General features: G+C 52.2%; 1 protein-coding gene across 1 annotated transcript; it reads left to right on the forward strand.

The window, feature by feature from the left end:
• The first annotated feature begins 735 nt into the window (after positions 1-735).
• On the forward strand, positions 736-20,498 carry Rab8a (RAB8A, member RAS oncogene family). The gene is made up of 8 exons (XM_075987000.1): positions 736-1,026; positions 7,960-8,020; positions 10,604-10,664; positions 13,870-13,947; positions 15,170-15,259; positions 15,669-15,734; positions 16,928-16,978; positions 19,224-20,498. The coding sequence occupies exons 1-8, from the start codon at positions 903-905 to the stop codon at positions 19,314-19,316; spliced, it is 624 nt and encodes a 207-aa protein (XP_075843115.1). The 5' UTR covers positions 736-902; the 3' UTR covers positions 19,317-20,498.

Below are 20,498 nucleotides of genomic sequence, written 5' to 3' on the forward strand. Positions count from 1 at the left end.
AGGCTTGACAAGTGCCATCTCTACAATTTTTTTTAAAGCACATATGAATAACATAAGAAAAAAAGTGCCACTCTGAAGCCTGGGAAAGTCATTTCACCTATAGCGTCAATGCACTTAGCATAGAACGTGGAATTGTCCCGGTGCTATCAACCCCCGCCCGCGCTGGGTCCTCGCTGGGTGGCGGGCTCGTCGCCCACGCGGCGTTAGCCTGGGCTGTACCTAAGTGTGTCCAGTGGTGGACGCCATGGCCGGGGAGCGAGTCTGCAGCCCACCCTAACCAGCGCCACTTTACTTCTGCCGAAAACCTCCACGGAGGAATCAGTACAGCCACACAGCGACTTCCCGCGCTTCGCCTCAGCGCCTATTGCGACTGCGCGGGCTGTGAAGGCGGGAAACCTGAAGCGTCCTCCGCGCGCGTGCGCCCTCTGCTGGAGCCAACCATCTTCCCAGTACGCATGCGCATTCTCACCAAGCCCGCCTCCAGCTCTCCCTCAGCAGCTAGCGCGCGGAACTGTTGGGGTCCTGCCTCCCTGCCGTCGGACGCAGGGCGAGGCCCCCGAAGGGTTTGGAGGGATGAGAAGGCGGGGCCAGGATATAGCCACACCCACCGCTGGTCATTTGAGGCCCTCACCCTCCAACTCTCCACCATTAGCCAATCACAAGCCTCCCTATCCCAAGGGTCAGCCAATGAGCTATGCGATCCGGCTGCTTCCGGCTCTGCGCCGGATTCGCCTCTTTCCCCTGGACTCCCTGGGACGGGCGGGGCTCGGGAGGGCGGGCGTCGGCCTTGGTGACGCGCGGCGGGCCAAGGGCCAATAGGGGGCGGGATCTGCGATGATGGACGGGTTTACCGACCAGTGGCGAGGCACCGGCCGTACTTCCCGTCGGGGAGAGAGTGTAATATGGCGAAGACCTACGATTACCTGTTCAAGCTGCTGCTGATCGGGGACTCGGGGGTGGGGAAGACCTGTGTCCTGTTCCGCTTCTCGGAGGACGCCTTCAACTCCACGTTCATCTCCACCATAGGTAGCGGGGCCTCGGGGCTGCCGGGGTCCGGGCTGGGCGCGCCCCTGTGGGGCTGGGCTGAGGGATCGACTCAGGATCCACCCGGGCCGAGGCTCCGGGAGGGTCGCGGGCCCTGACGGACAACCGCAGCGGCCTTCACCTCCCCGAAGAGAGCCCGGGTGGTGGCGGGGCGCCGGGGAGCGAGGTGCAGACGGGAACACGCAGGCTGCTGTCCTGGGCTGGGGTCCTGGCGCCTGTCAACGCCGTGTCCTCACAGCAGCCCTCGAGACTGTTCTTTGGGGGAGATCTCCGTCTTATAAAAGTGGAAACTGAGGCATGGAGGTGACCCCTGGCCCGTGCATCACTTCCTATGTGGCAGGCTCGGCCTGTGCAGTATCAAACACTGTGGTGCTCTCGTTGTTGGGTGCTGTGTCGCTGGAGGAGGAATTTGAAACTGAGGGAGGGTGTGGCACGCACTGAAGGGCACAGTCTACAGGTGTCAGGGATGGGATTTGAACCCAGGTGTGCCTGACTCCAAAACCAAGGCCTAGCTGTCCCAGAGAGGTGTCTTACACCTTCACAGGGCCAGCACCGGCAATCCACCTTGAATCAGGACTCCAACCCAAAGTAGCACCTGTCATCCTGTTGGGGTTGAGAGGGGGGAAAGTTCCAGTGGGAAACTAAGATCAGCCCCAGCCACGTGCAGCCTTGACTTCCCTATCTCAGGCCGTGGACGCCACCTGCCACTCTGAACAGCTTTCCCCCAGGGCTGCCTCACCGTGCAGCTGAACGGAATTGGCTTGTGATAGCCCCAGTCGTGACGTCAAAAATGGCGCAGACCTTGCTCCTTACCATGAGTAGTCATGGCCCAACTTGAGAAGGCTGGGCCTGAAAGTAACTCCTGTCAGACACAGTGATCTGCATGCTCTGTGACCCTGGAACAAGAGGTTGGTCCCTAGGCCTGGTTTATCCCAAGCCAAACTGTTGTTCAGTTGTTGCAGCCCTGGGTTCCATCCCCAGCACCCTGAAACCAGACGTGCTGGTGAACACCTGTACAGGAGAGCCCTAGGGAGGCGGAGGTAGCAGGGTCAGGAGTTCAAGGTCATACTTGGTTACACAGACCAGTCAAGGCCAGTTTGAGCACATGGGACCCTGGCTCAGAAAGAAAAGGAAAACTTTAGGGAATGACTTCTATGTGACATCAACTATGCTGTATTGTCTCCCTGCCCCAGACCACTGTGTGCTAATGTCCTCGAAGCTCTCCTTCCTGGTGGGCCCTCTAAGGCAGTCGTGTATCTGGTGTCATACCTGGACTCCAGGTGCTGTTCATCCTTGAACAAGCTCTAACCCTCTCTGATCTGACTCGGTTTAGAGGAGATGTGGCACTGTTTGTCTTGGCTGGTGCTCTGGGTTTTTGAGAATTAGATCTGTACAAGTGAAGAGGTTCATCCGGAGGACGCAGAGGGTTTAGGCACCCCTGAGCATGGGTGCATCTGAAGCTTCTCCTCTCCCCACACAGACATCCAGCTTTGGAGTCACCCTTAGGTAAGGACCAAGTAGGAAATGCAGTAGCTGCCCACAAGCTCTGACTTGCTCTCAACACAGATCTCAGTTTCCCTGCCTCAGACACTTCCTCGTCACTACCAGCATTGGTTCAGGATGTTGTTTTGTTTGCTTTATTTGTGTGTGCGTGCGCGCGTGCGTGAGAGAGAGACAGAGAGCAGGTGTTTGTGTGTGTGCACACTTTCTCACGCATGCATGTGCACATGAACACATGGATGAGTGTGGGTGCAGGAAGCTGGAGGCTGACATGGGCTTGGCTTTCACTCACCTGACCTTGCTTTTTTTTTTTTAATTATTGGGAGGGTACATGCGTGCTGGTGCCCATCTGGGGGTCAGAGAACAACTTACGGGTCTGTTCTTTCCTTCTACCATGTGGGTCCTGGGGACTGAGCTCAGGTTGCCAGGCTTGTCACCAGCTCATCTTTGCTGGGTCTCACCAAGTGGTGAGGACCCTCTCTCTGTGTCACCAGTAATAGGGTTGTTACCATGTATGATGTAATGCCATCATACCCAGGTGTTTTTACAGGGTGCTAGGGATCAAGCTCACATCCTCATGTTTATGTGGTAAGCACTTTATGGACTGAGCCATGTCCCTAGCCCTTGTTTGGTTGGTTTGTTTGAGACAGGCTGACCTAGAGCTCACTGTGTAGACCATGCTGTCTGGAACTCATGGAAATCTGCCTGCCCATGTCACCCGAACACTGGAATTACAGATGTGAGCCACCCTGCTCCACTGGTTTTGTTAAATTTATTTAGTGTATGTGCACATATGTCAAGTCAAGAGACAGCTTGTGGGAGTTAGGTTTTTTCTTCCACTTAGTGGGTCCCAGGAATTAAACTCAAGTCCTCAGTCTTGGTGGCAAATGCCTTTACCTACTGAGCCTTTTTTGCAGGCTGGTAAGGTGTACTTTATGTCTCACTTGTTTGTTCAGTTTTTCTTTTTGAAGTACTGAATATGGAGCCCAGAGCCTCGTATTGGTTGACCACACGTCTGACCACTGACCATCCATCTGGATGGTTTAAAACTCTTGAACTTAGTTCTTCAGGGTCCCTGGGAGGTAGCCCCTTTCCAGTGAGGGTATAACTCAGTCAAGATCATCACCCAGTGAGGTAGAGTTACCACTTGAACCAGGATCCCTTCCTCCCCAAATCATCATCACTTTCCTACAGGCTTCCATCTTCTAGGAACATTAATCTCCTTGACTTTGAAGTTATAGCCTAATTCTGGAGCCTCATGAAGTTTACAGTTCCAAATTCAATTCTTGTGTTAATAGAAACTAGGAGAGCTCATGGCCAAAGCAGGCCTCATGGTCAGGGTTGCACAGTGACCCTGGACTTTCGTGTGTCACTGGACACGTTTGACACCTTGGGGATGTCTCTGGGAGAGTCTACCCTGGCCACTTAGTCCTGAAATTATGCCGGAAGGTGCATCTATACTGAGCCAGCTCTTCTTGCTGTGTTCATTAATGGGCCAAGATTGAGTGCTGTTTGTTTTCTGGAAGTTGTGCCCCTGTGGAAGATTCTTCTCCAGATCTGCATGAATTATCTGTAATGTGAACCTGGTCCTTCAGCGCCCTCAAGTCAGTTCTCAAGCCAGGCTCAGAGCCCAGCCACTTCTTCGGGCCCATTCATTTGGTTTCAGCAGACACTGTAGCGGTGTTACCATCTGACCATCTTTTGTTTGAGATGGGACCTCATGTAGCCCAGGCTGACCTCGAAGTCCTTATGTAGCTGAGGATAACCTTAAACTCCTAATCCCCCCGCCTCCATCTTCCGAGTTCTGGGATTGCTGGGACACACAAATACACTCAAGTTTTTAGGTCCTAGGGGTAGAATCCAGGATACTAGGTAAGCAGTCTACCAAGTGAGCCCCAAATTTTTTTTTTAAACTTTAACCACATTTATTTACTTGTGTGAGGGCGTTCCTGCTGTAGTGCATATGTAGAGGTCAGAGGACAACTTGGCAGGAATCAGTTCTGTTCTTCCAGCATGTGAAATCCTGAGTCAGACACACTCACTGAGCTGCCTCACCCGTGTGTGTGTGTGTGTGTGTGTGTGTGTGTGTGTGTGTGTGTGTGTGTAGACATGTGTATGCTGTGGCCCATGTGTGGGGGTAAGACAACCTGTAGGAGTTGGTTCTCTACTTTCACCATTGGATTCTAGGGATCCAGCTCAAGTCATTGAGCTTGTTGGCAAGCATCTTTACTCACTGCCCTTTGCCAGCCTGAACAGCAAGTAGTCTGTGTCTCCTCTAGACAGAACTGAAAATCTACACAGGACCCAGGCATGCTGCTTGTATTCTCAGCACTAGGGAGGCTGAGGCAGGAGAATCACTGAATTTCCAGTCAGCCTGGGCTGCGAGGTTTGCTGTGGTGCTACCCTCTAAGTGTAAGAGCCACCCCCTGCCCAGACAGGGTCTCTCTTTGTAGCCCAGGCTAGTCTCAGATTCACACCTGGTTACCCGTCTTAGAGCCCTGATAACTCGACTGTTAGCCTTCCCTGAAGGTGGGCTAGGGAGGCTCAGTGTTGGCAAAGCCTACGCTGTCTGCTGCTCCTGCCTGCACCTCCTCCCAGCGCTCAGTAGTTGTGTCCCTGCTACACGAAGTCTCAATGAGTGCTGGATACATAGTGTGTAAGGCTAAACGTGGATTCTATTCATATAGCGATGGAGGTCTGTCATGCAGCTTTCAGTGACCCTCTTAACTGTGCTTTTGTTCACCCAGCTGGGCTTGGGTGGAATTTGGTCTATTGTTAGACTTGAGGCCTGTGCGTATCTCCAGGAAAGTTCATGAAACAGTGAGGTCCTGTCTAAAAGGAAATGTAGGCCAGTGAGATGGTTCAGCAGGTAAAGACCCTTGCAGCCAGGCCTGACCACCTGAGTTCAGTTCCAGGTACCCACACAGTGGGAGGAGAGAGCTGCTCCTGAAGGGTATCCTCACCCCCCAGAACTATGTATTAAAGAGAACCTGTGGAGTATGGTCAGAGTTCCTGTGTAAACAACATGGCATAGCATGAGGAGGATTTGAATACCATCAGGCTTTGCTGTAGGTAGAGGGTCCTTAGCCAGCTCTTGCATGCCATGGAATGGGTGTTTATAGTATGTCTAGTCTTGGTGTGGTAATGGTGGAAAGTCCCCACAAAGCCATTTTGAACAACTTGAGCAAGAGGGGCACTGGTGACTATGGAAGCAAAAAACATTCCAGAAGAGAGAAGAGCCTCTAGAATACTTAGGATGTGTAAGGTGCTGAGGGCCGCTGTCATGGTCATTGTTGTATTGCTGTGAGGAGACAGCATGGCCGAACTGGGACTGGTGTACAGTTTTAGAGGCTCAGTCTGTTATCATGGCAAGAAGCATGGCGGCATGTGTGGCACCGCAGCAGTAGCTGAGAGCTGCATCCTGATCCACAGGCCAAGAGAGCGAGACTGGGCTTTTAATTTTTTTTATGTGAATGGATGTCGGGTCCCTGGGACTGGAATTATAGACAGTTGTGAGCTGCCATGTGTGTGCTGGGAATCGAACCTGGATCCTCTGGAAGAGCAGTCAGTGCTCTTAACCACTGAGCCATCTCTCCAACCATGATTGGGCTTTTAAAGGCTTAAAGCCCAACTCCAGTGACACACCTCCAAGGCCACACCTCCTAATCCTTCTAATCCATTCAAATGGTTTCACTCTCTGGTGACTAAGCTCTCGAATACATGAGCCTATGGGGGCCAGTGATGTGCGGGTTCCAGAAATTAAACCCAGTTGTGAAGCTTGACAGCAGGTCTATATATATGCTGAGCCGTCTTGCCAGCCCAAAAAAAAAAAACAACTTTATTATAACTACATCTGATTGATCCGCCAATTTACAGTAGCACCTTTTGGTATGCTTTGAGTTGGACATCCATTACCATAATAAATTTCAGAATGTCTCCTTGTGCCAAAAAGAAACACCAACACCCTCATGCCCCCTGGCCTGGCAACCTCAGGCACAGTCTTCATCTCCAGATTTGCATGCTCTGTCAACCTAGTCACTCCCGTATGTGTCCTTCCTATCCGGCTTCTCTCACGTAGCATTGTGTTTTTGAGGCTGCTCTACAGTTATCTGTCCCGTGAGTCCTTCATTCAGCTCAATGACAGAGTAATAGACCACCACAGAGATGGTTTGTTGCTGGGCATCCTGCCTGCTGCTGGGCCCACTGGAAGCTCTGGGGTCGAGACCAGCTTCAGTATATACTTAGACTTAGGGTTGTTTTGGTTTTTTGTTGATCTTGAGGATGGCCTCCAACTCATTACATAGGCAAAGGTAATCATGAACTCCTGATCTTCCTGCCTCCACCTCCTGGGTATTGGTGTGCCTGGCACAATTCACCATATTGCCCTCTACCCTGCGGCTCTGGATGGAACTCCAGGCCTTGTTGTAGATGCTATGCAATAGCTCTACACCTGAGCTACATCTGAAGACCAAGCCTTGTATTTTTGAAGCCTGGAAGCGGCAGAGAAATAATAGTGGGCACCAAAGAGCTTCCAAGTCACTCTCAGCAGAGGGGAGTACAGAGGTAGAGAGTTAGCACCATCACAAAGGGGTCTTAGGAGGTGACATTGGTGCAGGGCTTTGACAGGTAGCTGGTAGTCTGTCTGTACAGAAGAACACCTGTATCTGTATATACCAGATTTGGAGACACATATCTATAATCCCAGCTCTTAGGAAGTGGAGGCAGAAAAATCAGGAGGTTAAGGCCAACCTGAGCTACATGAAATTCTGTCTCAAAAATATAACAAAGGGGGCTGGAGAGATGGTTCAGTGGTTAAGAGCACTGGCTGCTCTTCCAGAGGTCTGAGTTCAATTCCCAGCAACCACATAGTGGCTCACAACCATCTGTAATGAGATCTGGCGCCCTCCTCTGGCGTGTGGGCATACATGGAGGCAGAATGTTGTATACATAATAAATAAATCTTAAAAAATATATATATATATAACAAAAAGTAGGTACGTGAACCTGTGCGGTGGCTAGGGAGGGAGGATGTGGCCTGTGTGTGCAGTGCACTGTGGGGTGGTATATCCGCTGCTTGATGCTTTGGTGTGACTGGTCTGTAGAAGGCTTTATGATGCCCATTGTGAGGCCCAACCACGATGCAGGAAGGCGGCGCCAGCGTGAGATGGGCCTGTCCCCCTCCCACCAGCTATCGGCTTCCTCCCAACTCCCTTAGCCTCTACAGCCTCAGGCTCTGCTCCAAGCAGGGAAGGATACTTCCAGAAGCTTCCAGTCTTGATGGGTAGAGAGAGCCCTGAGCTCCTGAGGACCCAGCACCAGCTGCTGCTCCATAAGCCACAACCTCTGTCACCAGCCTAGGCGGGCAACTGGGAAGTGGCCTGACCTTAATAACACCTTTTATTGTTTTTCTTTCAGGCATTGACTTTAAAATTAGGACCATAGAGCTTGATGGCAAGAGGATTAAACTGCAGATATGGTGAGTGCTGTTGCCTTGTGCACCACAGCTTGGGCTCCATGGGGCTCCACACCTGGAGCATAGCCATTAGCTTCCCTTCCCCACACACTCTAGCCTTTGGTTTTGGGGATTTTTGTTTGTTTTTGTTTTTTGGGATTTTTTTTTGAGACAAAGTCTCTCTGTGCAGCCTCTGTCACCCAAGTGCTGGAACTAAAGGGGTATAACCACATCCAGCTCCAAAGATGACTTTGAATTCCTGATTTTCCTGCATCCCCTTCCTAAGTGTTGAGGTGACAGATGTATGTCACAGCACATGTATGCATGCATTTTTGCACTGATAGGAATGAACCCAGAGCCCCGTGCATGCTAGGCAGACACTCTACCAGCTGGGCAAAATTCTTTGGCGGCAGACCCTGGCACACAGTCCTTTACCTCAGAAGCTTCCAGAGTTTCATACCCAGCCCAGGCAGCTATACTCTGCTGGCCACTGGAGCCTATGGGTGAAGAGCTATCTGTCCAGTGAGGTTTAGTGAACCTGAAGGGAGCCCTCTGTACAGGAGAGACAGGGAATACGTCCACAAGTGTTCAGGTGTGGGGCTGGCTGGAGGGGATCCTGAAGGCCCAGTGCTCCGCAGATAGCCGGAAGCCATGGCTCCTGTTACCATCTCAGTCTGGTGGCTCTGCCCTCCTGTGATCTTGGAGAGTAGGCATAAGACGCCTGGGCTACAAATTTCCTCTTTCTCTTTTGTTACAGCAGAGCCCCACCTTGTAGCACAAGCTGGCCTGGAACATACAGTCTTTAGCCTTGGGTTCCCAGGGCCTGGAATGACAAGTGTGTGCCACCGCACCTACCTGGGGGTTTCCTTCCGAGCCCACAGCCTCACCCCAAATTTTAAAGGCCTCATACCACTTCCTGTTTTTTTCCCCTGAGAAGAGAGCCCAGGCCTCACCTCACTTCCTGGTGTGTGGACCTGAAACCCACAAACAACCTTGAAGAGAAGGTCAGCTCCAGAGTCCATGAGTGTTCACACTCCTCAGCCCTGAGCAGGGGCTCCACTGCCAGAGTCAGTCAGGGAAGTGTGAGCATCTAGATCTCCATCATTGGTGTGGACTTGGGGGTAGCCCAGCATCCTGGGAGGCTGAATCCAGTCAGCCTTGGGCAAATAGACCCAAATCACTTGAAAAAATGTGCTCCATGGGCGATGTCATCCCAGCCCTCATGGGGCAGGCAGGAGGGTTGCAGCAAGTTCTAGGACAATTTGGACTACACCGTGAGAACCTGTGTCAGAACCAAACAGAAGGGTGTGGTCAAGCATTCACCAGCCAGGCACCCTTCCCCCATGTTGTGGTCAGTTCCCTTTAATCTCAGCATGAACCATTACCCGGCTTACCAGTATCCATGGGGGAACCTCCTGGGTGCCCTTGACTCCTACTAGTCATCACCCCAAGTCTGACTTCAGACTTTGAACCTGGATGAGAGAGTCCTTGTCTGTCCTCAGGGCTTAGTCATCAGTCCTGGCCACATGGTAAGTGGACCCATAGAAGTTCTCCACTTCCAACGGGGTGACCATGTGGCAGCCTTTGTGCCTAAGTCCAAAGTGACACAGTCTCAGCAAGCCAGGCCACCTGCCCTGGCTCCTCCCTTTCCACTGCCCTCGGCATTCTCACTGGGGAAGATACTGGGAAGCTGGCCTGGGCTGCGGTTGACATTACCGTGCATGGCCGCTGCAGGTCATCTCAACTAAAATCACAGTAAAATGAGAGAGCTTTCGGGCTCTTGCCTTAGCACACACTGGACACTTACTTCCATCCCTGTGTCACCATAAAGTAAGATTCAAAGCCAAGGGGCCAGCAAGATGGCTCAGCAGGTAAAGGTGCTTTCTGCCAAGCCTGATGACCTGAGTTTGATCCCCAGGACTCACATTGTAGAAGGAGAAAACCAGCTCCTGCAAGTTACTCCACACGTGCTGTGCACTCACAAACAAGAAAACACTAAAGGCAAGAGGTAGAACTCGGACTTAGCACTAGACCTTTTTGTGTAATTCAGATGTCCAGAGCTCTTGGGAGGAACCATGGGCTCAGGGATGAAAGACATGTCCTTGCAGTCCTGAAGATGAACCTAAGACCTTATATGGATTAGGCAAACACTGTACTACCAGGCACACCGTCCCTTTTTTATTCTGTAACGGTGTCTCACAGTATATCCCAGACTGGCCTGGAACTCATAATCCTCCTGCCTAGGCCTCCCCATCGCTGGGATAACAGGCAGGTATGTATCTGACACCTGTTTGTAAACCACACGTGACATACCCCATGTGCACAGTACTGGTTCAGGCTTGGTCACACCAACTCAGGCACCACCTCCCTGGACACCGCCTCCTTTGCAAAGGTGCTGACAGAGTGAGCCGCAGCACCAACTTGGTCCCCACGACAATACCTAGAAGCTAAGGCATGGAAGGGGATTTGGAAAGGCCTCAGCTTGTCACTCCACAGTTCCCTTCGTGTCGTCATGGGGATAGCCCTGCTTCCTGAGCAGGAGGGCCTCAAGGGAGAGAGATCCAGCTGGCTATACATGTCGTTAATATTCTTCATCCTCCTTTCCAGGGACACGGCTGGCCAGGAGCGGTTTAGGACGATCACGACAGCCTACTACAGAGGCGCCATGGTACCGACTTTGTTATTGTTTCTGTTGTTGTGATGTGGAAACAAGCATCAGCAGTTCATAGTACGAAAGCCTGTGTTTTGTTCTGTTTCATCTTGTTGAAACAGTCCCAGATGTAGCCCAAGCTGGCCTAGAACTCACTTCGTAGGCTGGGATGGCCTGAGACTCAAAATCCTCCTGCCTTAACTTCCCAAGTGCACCCAGCTTGTTCTATGTACTCTAAAACTTGGTGCGCACATGTGTATGTGTGTTCATGTGGTTGCACGTGCGTATGTGTGCGTGAGTGTGGAGACTAGAGATCAGGTAGGTCATCTTCCAGCATTGCTTCTGCTTTGGAACTTGGTAGACCAGGCTAGCTGGCGATGTGCTCCAGGGGTTAGCCTGGCTCTGCCCCCTCAGTGCAGGGAACAAACTCAGGCTTATGTGGTAGGCACTTTATGGATTCCAGCGTATCTCAGCCCCCATTTTTGGTTTGGTTTTTAGAGAAGGTTCAGGAACTCAGAATTTTCCTGCCTTAGCCTCCCTAGGCTGGGATATCATAGGTGTATGTCACCACACCTGCCAAGACTTAAGTCTTGTGGAGCCTGTGTTCAACTCCTCAGGCAGCCCAGCACCCAAACTGGCTCTAAAGAGGTCAGCGCGCCCTGCTCCATCTGCACATACAGTACACTCTCCCAGGCCTCAGACCAGGGCAGTAAATGGTGAGAATGTCCTTTTAGAGGGCTGAGAAGAGCACGAGGAAGCCCATCCTTACATGGAGGACAAACCCTGGACTGGTCTCCCAGTACTGAGAAGGGCCACATGGGCCACGTCAGCATCTCTGGGATTTGCTAGAACAACTTGAAGGCTGGATTTACTTGGGATTATCATTGTTCCATCTTCTGCCTGGGCCTGCAGCCAGATGACATGTCAGCAAACTCACCCCACGTATTTCCCTCATGAAGATGAGGGGACAGCGAGAAAGGACGGAGTCCACGCTAACCAGGTCCTGCTTGTGTGAGACTATGCAAAACAGGGTATCAAGGGACAAGGTGGGCAGGAGGAGCTCCCCCAATCCTGCTCAGAACTCTGGATCACACTCCCAGCTGTCTCCTCTGAGAAAGTGGAACATGCCTCAGGCTGCCGTGAAAACAAATGACCATCTGCCCAGAGTCCCATTCTCCCTATCACCCTGTCCCTTCTGTAGCTCACCTGTCATCCAGGGCCATAGACCCCGGTTCCTCCCAGCAGGCTGTCCACACTGAGGGTGGCTTGAGAACTCACAGGAACACCTGAGGAGCCTGGGAACAAAAGTCATGAATGGCAGCGTTGAATTAAGTATTTAGAGCATCCAAGAAGTGTGGCCAACATTGGAAACTCAACCCTATGGCCTGCAACCTTAGTACCCTCATTAAAATTAATCCTGTTTTGCCTCTCAAGGGCACTGGGGTCTGGGGATACCTCTGCCCTCTGGACCTCTCTGGGCTGAGATAGTCACACTGAGCCTCTCCCTGCCCCCGTTACCCGCACCTAGCACCTTTGGCCTTAGCCAGGTATCTCCTTGGATCATGACTGTGCCCTGAGTACGGTGTGGACATGAGCCCTGCTCAGCAGCCAAGACTCAACAGTCCCCGAGAACTGGGCCTGCACCAGCACCAAGATAGTAGTGGTCTCCTTCAGTGCTGAAGCACATTCTTGCTGTGTAACTTAGGCTGGCCTGGAACTTCTGATACTTCTGCCTCAGCCTCCTGAGTGCTGGAATAAACAGGCCTTTGTCACCATGTCTGGTTCACAAAAGTGCCATGGTAGAACCCAGGACTTCATGCTTGTTCTCCCTGCTGAGCTACAGTCCAAGCCCAATTTTTTTGTTGTTGCTTTGAGGCAGGGTGTTACTATGCAGCCTGGCTGATCTGGAACTCACTATGTAGACTAGCTTGGTTTTAAACTCACAGAGATCCACCTGACCCTCCCTGCTCCTGAGTATTGGTATGAAAGACGTGTACCATCATACCTGAGCCAGCTTTTCCCTTGGCACCGCCCCTGTACCTCAGACTTGGGGTAAGCCTCTGCTTCAGCTTCCTGAGTGCTAAAGTTACAGGCCATGGCAGCTCAAGTTACTGTGTGTTTATTCTCATTTCAGTGCTGTGAATGCGACCCAGGCCCTCACACATGCCTGCCATTGTGTTATTCCCTTGCTGATTGTTCCTCTTCCTTGGCCAGTGTGGGTGGCCTTAGAGACAGGGTGCTGTATTCTACATAGGACTGTGCCAGTAGCCTGAGGGAGAGGAGAAGCAGGACCTGGACTGGAGCCAAGTTGTGGGCCTTGTGATAGTGCCACCACCGGGCCATTGTAGGCACCACATAAACCCAGGACATTCCGGGGCTCTCAGAGGGCGACTGCTGTCTGTCTCAGCATCTTCTGGGGCTCCGGGGGTGGGGGGAGTGGAGAATTTTGCTATTTGGCCCAGGCTGGTCTCAAACTTGCAGGTCTCAAACTGCCTCAGTCTCCCTGAGTGCTAGGATTTCATGCATGAACCAGCACTCAGGTATCCTGGACTTCAGTCTTAATCAGAAAGATCTCATCTCCCTATGCCTTGGTTTCTCCGCTACAGTAGCAGTGATGCAGTTTGCTCAGGCTGCCTGAGGCCACTTTTTGGATCTCTTGGGACCTGTGGACCTTGTCAGGTGTCCCCTCACATTCATTAGGGATCTGACTAGACCACTCATCCTGGAGTGCGGACCCTTCCAAGGTCAGGGCCCAAGTGTACATCCAGCCTCGGGGTCCTTCCTTCTGGAAGCCTGGCACATAGTAGATATGTGTTGGGTATCCTGAAGAGGCATCACTGAGTCTGGAGGACTTGGGGAGTACAGGTGCTAGCACAGGGAGCCAGCAAGGCTTGGAAAGAGGGTGTAGGGTGTGGCAAGGTCTAGCTTGGGAGTCAGAAAGGTCACCATGGAGATGGGGAAGCTGACAGGCTGCCTTGAGACAGTGATTCTCTCTGGCAGTGGCCACACCCACTCTGTGGGACCCCTCAAAGCCCATGTCTTTTGTTTTGTTTTGTTTTGTTTTTTGAGACAGGGTTTCTCTGTATCGCTTTGGAACTAGCTCTTGTAGACCAGTTTGGCCTCGAACTCACAGAGATCCTCCTGCCTCTGCCCCCCGAGTGCTGGGATTAAAGGCATGCGTCACCACAGCCCGGCTTACCCATGTCTCTCTTTTCCCACCCAGGGTATCATGCTGGTCTATGACATTACCAATGAGAAGTCCTTCGACAACATCCGGAATTGGATTCGGAACATTGAAGAGGTGAGGGCCCCTTTTTGTTTCCTCTCCTGAGACTATACCTCAGAGCCAGGAACATAGGGGACAAGCAGAGAGTGGGGCGTGGGAACAAGATGCCCAAAATCTCCATTGGCCCAGGACCCACACAGTAGTGTTTGACTGATCCTGCAATCATCTCTGCTTAGGGTCACATGAGCATTTGACTTTTTATAGCGAGAGAAGGTTGTAGAGCAGCCGAGACTTGTATTTGGACGGTATGTTGCAAACATTTTGAGCTATAGCCACAACAGAGTGTGAGCCTATCTCAGCTCATACTCAGGTCAACAGCTAGTCAAAGAAAGTTTCTGAACTGTGAAGGGACAAGGAGGCAGCCAGCCCAGCCTCCCCTCCTGCAGCTAACTTTGTCCTCTGATCAGTGCCCAGGTGCTGCCACACCCCATACCTTCCTGGCCAGCTCCACCTGTGGCCCTGATGACTAAGCAGGTGGAGCATTGGGTCTAGGATGTCAAGAACTTCACCCATCTATAAAGCCACAAAGGAACACATATACTGTGGACCCAGGGCTGGTGGACACCCAGGCCAGGCTGAGAGGCAGGCCCTTTGTTTATAAGCAGTTGCTTTGGTCAAAAGAGGACTCATCCTTAATTTGGCTTGGGACACCCTGCGCGGTCCTCTGGCAGGCAGGAGGTGTGGCCGAGTGGAGAAGTGTTTCCCTCATAGCAGAACTGCTTTCTGGTGTTCCTTCTTCAGAGGAGCCGCTGGAGGGAACTACAGCAGAGCCATTTCTAGGAGATGTCAGGGTTGGGCCAAGCCTGGGTGCTCGTCAAGAACTTAACCTGAAGTTTTGGCTCTTCTAGACACAACCTTGTTTCTAGACCCCAGAGAGAGGAGAGAGTAAAAAGGTCCAAGCAGGCATTGGGGCGTTAGCTGGCAAGTTGCTCAATGGGTAAAGGCACTTGCCAAGCAATCTTGAGTTCAAGTCCCAGAGCCCACGGAGTGGAAGGAGACAAGTAGTCCTCCCCGTGGTCTGTGCATGGAATGCACACACAGACCAACACAGAACAGCAGCAGCATGTGGCTAAGGTCTCTCAGTGTCCGTTCTGGGATCCCTGGCCCTGGAACGTGATGACCGTGACCTACAGAAGCCATTTACAGTCAAGAAGGATTCAACAACTGGGTGCATGGCTGTCAGCCCTGAGTAATCCCCACCTTGCCACTTTGACCCTGTTCACCCTGTTCTCCTCAGCATGCCTCTGCAGATGTGGAGAAGATGATACTGGGGAATAAGTGTGACGTGAACGACAAGAGACAGGTGTCCAAGGAGCGGGGAGAAAAGGTGGGTGCCAGAGCCAGTTCCACCCCAGGGGACCCATGTGCCCCTTCATAGTCTGTTGAGCATAGGATAGCATTGCCATCCTGGCTTGCTTGGGATGGAGGAGAGAGCCTTATGAGGTGGTAACCCCCCAGACAGGGCTAGAGGACAGGGTGCCTGTGGCTAGCAGCAAGAACTTGGCAGTGAACTCAATCATATTACCAGAATCCACCAAGGCCAGGCACAGCAAGGAACAGAGCTGGCGCAGGCCTCTCCTCTGCTCTCTCCTGCTTGGTGCAGTACCATCACACAATGAAGGTGACACCCTTAGCCTGTCCTGGCCTGTCACTACTTGAGCTTTGTGCCAGCCCCACCCCAGCTTCCATTCCTTAGGAAACACTGAGAGTTGACTGTGTTCGTGTACCCATTACAGCTGGCACTCGACTATGGGATCAAGTTCATGGAGACCAGTGCGAAGGCCAACATCAATGTGGAGAATGTGAGTCCCCAGCTCCAGGGAGACACGGGCTTGTGGGGCTTATGGGGTCAGTGCTGGGGCCTTAGAGGCCTTTCTTTGGGAGATTCAGCCTGGAGGATCCGAGGAACTGGCCTCTGGCTCAGGGGCCCCAGTCCAGCGTTGCTGATGGGACCTCTGCAGTGCCCTCTGCTGGACATTCAGGGTACACTGGAGCCAACCCAGGAGATAACTCGGTCGCCTTCATCTCAGCCACACTGCGAATTCACAGCCCCAGTTCTGTGACCTTATCCTCATGCTGTCTCCAAGGCAGTGCCAGCTTGGCACCTGGCCCGCAGCCTCTCCCTCATACACCTAATGACACTCAAAAACAGACCTGCAGAGCTCAGGAGTCTGAGATAGAAGGGTTGCTGGGGCCAGCCTGGGCTACACAGCAAGACTGCTTCAGAAAATAAACAAACTAAATCGTCCACATCACCCCACATGGTACCTGGAAGATAGTGACCAAGACCTTTGCCCCCCTCACTGGCCTTCACCCCCACTCCTCCCATAAGCCACCTGGGTGGGCCCAGCCTCCCCAGCCTTTGCTGTATCTCTTCCCTTTTCTTGCCATCAGATGCTTCCTTCCCTGTCCAGGCCCACCACCCAAGGGCAACAGCTTAATGCCCTTTCCCCTGGCACTGCTTCCCAAGTCGCCAACACTGCACAGAGATGCTAAATCCAACCTCCCTCTGCATGTTCTCTCCGTGGGCAGTGGGCAAACAGGCTGGCATTTGTGGGTATTTTTCAAGACAGGAGAGGCCAGGCTTGGTGGTGACACATGTCAGCCCTGTACTTTTTAGGTGGAGGCAGGAGAAACAGGAGTTTGAGGCCAGCCTGGGCTATGAGAAAAATCTCTCTAAAATAAAAGGGTAGGGGGTTGGCATGCGCAGACACAGCCAGGGATAGATACCTTCCCGGTCCTCCAGACCCTTCTGAACCAGTTAACCACTTCGGACCTTTGGGCCAATCACATGGTGTCCCCTCACACTCACAGGATTGCTGGTCTAGGGGAGGTGCCCGCACAGCAGGCCTCTGTCCCCAAGGTGCTCTACAGAGGGTGACAGATGGGGGCCCTTAATTGGGAACAGGAGGAAGTGCTAGCTGGAGTCCCTCCCTTGCTGCCTGCCAGCCACATCCCACCACTAGAGGGCTCTGACCACCTGCTCTTTCCACAGGCATTTTTCACTCTCGCCAGGGATATCAAAGCAAAAATGGACAAAAAATTGGTGAGTCTGGGTTCTTCCTAGGTCTCCACGTGGGGATCTGTAGGATGCAGGCGTCCTTAACCAGGGAGGCACATCACTACCCGAGCCTACTATTCTACTCTGTGTGTGTGTGTGTAAATGTCAGCCAGAAGTCAATGATTATCAGTGATTATCAGGTTATCAGGTATCTTCCTTCGATTCCTACCTTAGATTTTGAGGCAAGGTCTCACTGAACCTGAGCCGATTGCTTAGGCTGGGACTCTGGACAGTTGCCTCAGGACCTTCCTGTCTCCCCGCTGGAACACTGGGACTATAAAGCACCACCTTTGTGTCTTGTTTTGTTGCTGTTTTATGATTTCATTGTTTGTTGGTTTTAATGTGTTTGATATTTTGCCTGCATGAATGTCTGCACACCATGTGCATGCGTAGTGCCCGCAGAGACCAGAGGGCGTGAGCTCAACTGGATCTGAAGTTATAGGCAGTTATGAGCTGCAGTGTAGATGCTGGGAATTGAACTCAGGTCCTCTGAAAGAGCAGCCAGCGTTCTAAATTCAGCCACCTCTCCAATACCTGTCTGTTTGTTTGTTTGTTAAGGCAAGGTCTCATTATGTAGCTCTGGCTAGCCTGGGACTTCCCATGTAGACCAGGCTATCCCACATAGACAGCCGTCTGTCTCTCCTCCCGAGTACTGGAGCTAAAACCATGCACCTGCATGCCTCATATCTTATTCTTAGGGATGAGGGGAGAGAATGTGCACATGTGTGCTGGTACCTGGGAGTCTAGAGGCATAAGATGTCCTGGAGCTGTACATCATGGGTGCTAGGAATCAAACCCAGTTCCTCTGCCAAAGCAGCCGATGCTCTTAACTGCTGGGCTGTAGCCCCAGCCCCCACACCTGGCTTTTTATGTGGGTGCTGGAGCTCAAACTCTCACTGAGCTGTCACCCCAACCCTTTAAAGCCTAGCAGGCCACTGCCGAGCAAAGAGAGCAGGGCTCTCCAGACTGAGCTTGAGTGTGCCACTAAAGCCTGGGGACATGGGGCACACATGGGACCCTGCTTCCTGAGCCTCGGTTCCAGCCCCTTCCCTTCCCCAGACCCACCTGTGTGGTTAGAGGGCAGAGAGCACTCGTTCCAAGGCTCTTTAAAGTCTGATCACTCACAGCTCGTGTGAAGTACAGCCTGCCCTACAAGTCTCTGAGCATTCATCCTGAGCTGTATGAATTCAGCCAGTGAGGCCCAAGGTTTGTCCGCAGCATCTCCTCAATGCTTCCATCCAAACAGCAGCATTTCCTGTAAACCAGTATACCAGATAGGTGCAGCATGCAGCCCCTACAGCTTTGGTTGTGTACTTGTTTGTGTATTTGTATGTTTGCTTTTGCGTCAACATAACATGATCAGAATTGGAGTCCTGGTGGGCAAGATAACTGAGGTAGATACCCAGAACCCACACTGTGGAAAGAAAGAACTCACTCCCACAAGTTGTTCTCCTAACTGCATGTGCACGTGTGTATGCAAGAACACGCACACACACACGCACGCACAAATAAATAAGTGTAATTTTTAAAAGTTTTCTTTATAAGAGAAAGGTTAGAGTTTAGGTTCTATGTTTCTGGCAGCCCCTGGACCTGGGCACCCCTGGGGCACAGGATCAGAAAGCTCTAAGCCCTAAGGGGGACATTGTCTCTCTAACTCTTAGCTGCCTCCGTGATAGACGTAGGGATGTTTAGCATAGAAGAATGGGTAGACGGAAGCAGCGGGGACAAAGGAAGAGCCGAGCAGACAAGATGGTTTGTGCCACTGGGGATGTGGCTCAGCCGCAGAACACTTGACCAGTGTCCAGTAGATCCTCATCTCAATGCCCAGAGGGGACAAGGGACAAACAAGTGTGGAGGGAGGTATCTGTTGGGGGAGGGGAAGGGAAGGGTGAAGGCTTGGGGGATCATGGAAAGCAGATGAAGATGTGGGTTTGTGAAAGGTGAGTGAGCTGTTAGGATAGTGGAATGGTTGGTTGGAAGAGGGTGGGTGATGGCCGCAGGAGTTCGTGCGGGTAGGATCGAAGGTAGATGAGCGGGAAGGGTGATGGGTGGGCACTTGAGCAGTTAGTAGGGAGTAGTTGGATGGATAGTGGAGAATGGATCTGGGGGGATGATGCTAGAGTGGTTAGCTGGACAGCGGTAGGCAGACAGACCGGATGACTGATGCTGCATGCAGGTGTAGATGGTGCTGACAATCCACATAAGTAACAAGGCACACTTGTGACTTCAGGAAGGGAACAGTCCGCAGGGGAGCAGCCACGGGGTCAAGATCACAGTAGAGCAGCAGAAGAGGACCAGCTTCTTCCGGTGCAGCCTCCTGTGAGAACAAGGTCACCGCCCATCCTGAGCCCCCCAGCTCAGCCCGACTGACTGTGCCTGCCCCGGGTGAGCCTCCACCTCCGCTGCTCGGATACGGCCGCCCGGACACAATTGAGAAATTGATTATTTTAGTAACCGTCTGATCTTTTCCACCTTCAGAGATGGAACGAGTTAGAATTTTGCTGTTTTTCCTGTGTCATCTGCCAGTCAGGCCTATCCATTCCTTGTATTGCCACAAATGGAGAAAAGTGGGGTGGGGGCATGGCAGCCACCATCTCCAGCCTTCTGTCCCTTGTCCCTCCACCACAGAAGTGAAGCCGCCGCTGGCGGTGCCCAGCCTGCCTGGCCCCATACCCTGAGCACCGCCACAAGGGCCACTGCAGGCCAAGCCTGACACCTGCCTTCACCTGTTCTCAGTTTTGGACAAGTGACAAAGAACCATGTCCCCTGTCTCCTTACGTGTCAAACCAAAGGGAAGCACAAACTAAGGAAAAATTTGTGTAGAGGATTTGGAAGAAGTGGACGGCTCTCATGGCCACAGCGGGATGGGAGCCTGTGGTCCAGCCCTGAGGGGACACTGTACCCACAGCAAGTGATCCTGGTATCACCACCACTCACCCACAACCACTGTCACCGGGCCACCTGCCTCAATGGCACCAAAGCCGCCTCCCCACTCTTCTCATCCTCTGGCTGGCTCCAATGGGACGTTCCTTTTCTAGCTGAGATGATTTTTTATTTTTCCAGATTCCTAACACCATGAAATGATTCCGTCTTTGATTTTCTAGCAGCATACCCAGGCGATCAGGAACCAGCGTGACTACCCTGGCCCCACGGGAGCACCTGGTCCCTGAGACCCAGACCGGCATTCCATGGCACAGTGCCACCCTGCAGTCTGGTGGTTGGCGCTGTCTTTACCCAGTTGTACTTTGACAGCTCTGTCCTCCAGAGAGACTGATTGGGACCAGATGCCCTGGCGGGAGGGGTGTTGCCTGGGAGCCCCTTCCTTTTTACTCTAACCCTTCCCCAAGCTGCTGTCAGTCCAAACTGTCAGCGTCAAAATTTCCCCTTTTTTTGAAATTAAAACCAACATACCAGCAATAGTCTCCCTCCCCTGAAGTCTCCGATGTTTCCTGTTTACACTGACCAGTACACACCTGAAAACAGATTAAAGTGTATTTGAAAAGCA

Source organism: Microtus pennsylvanicus, chromosome 9 (assembly GCF_037038515.1).
Source record: "Microtus pennsylvanicus isolate mMicPen1 chromosome 9, mMicPen1.hap1, whole genome shotgun sequence".
Lineage (NCBI taxonomy): Eukaryota > Metazoa > Chordata > Mammalia > Rodentia > Cricetidae > Microtus > Microtus pennsylvanicus.

Coding starts and splice junctions, on each gene's coding strand:
- Rab8a (XM_075987000.1), top strand. CDS start 903: ATGGCGAAGACCTACGATTACCTGTTCAAGCTGCTGCTGATCGGGGAC. Junction 8,021..10,603: donor AGGATTAAACTGCAGATATG/GTGAGTGCTGTT, acceptor CCTCCTTTCCAG/GGACACGGCTGGCCAGGAGC. Junction 13,948..15,169: donor GGATTCGGAACATTGAAGAG/GTGAGGGCCCCT, acceptor TGTTCTCCTCAG/CATGCCTCTGCAGATGTGGA.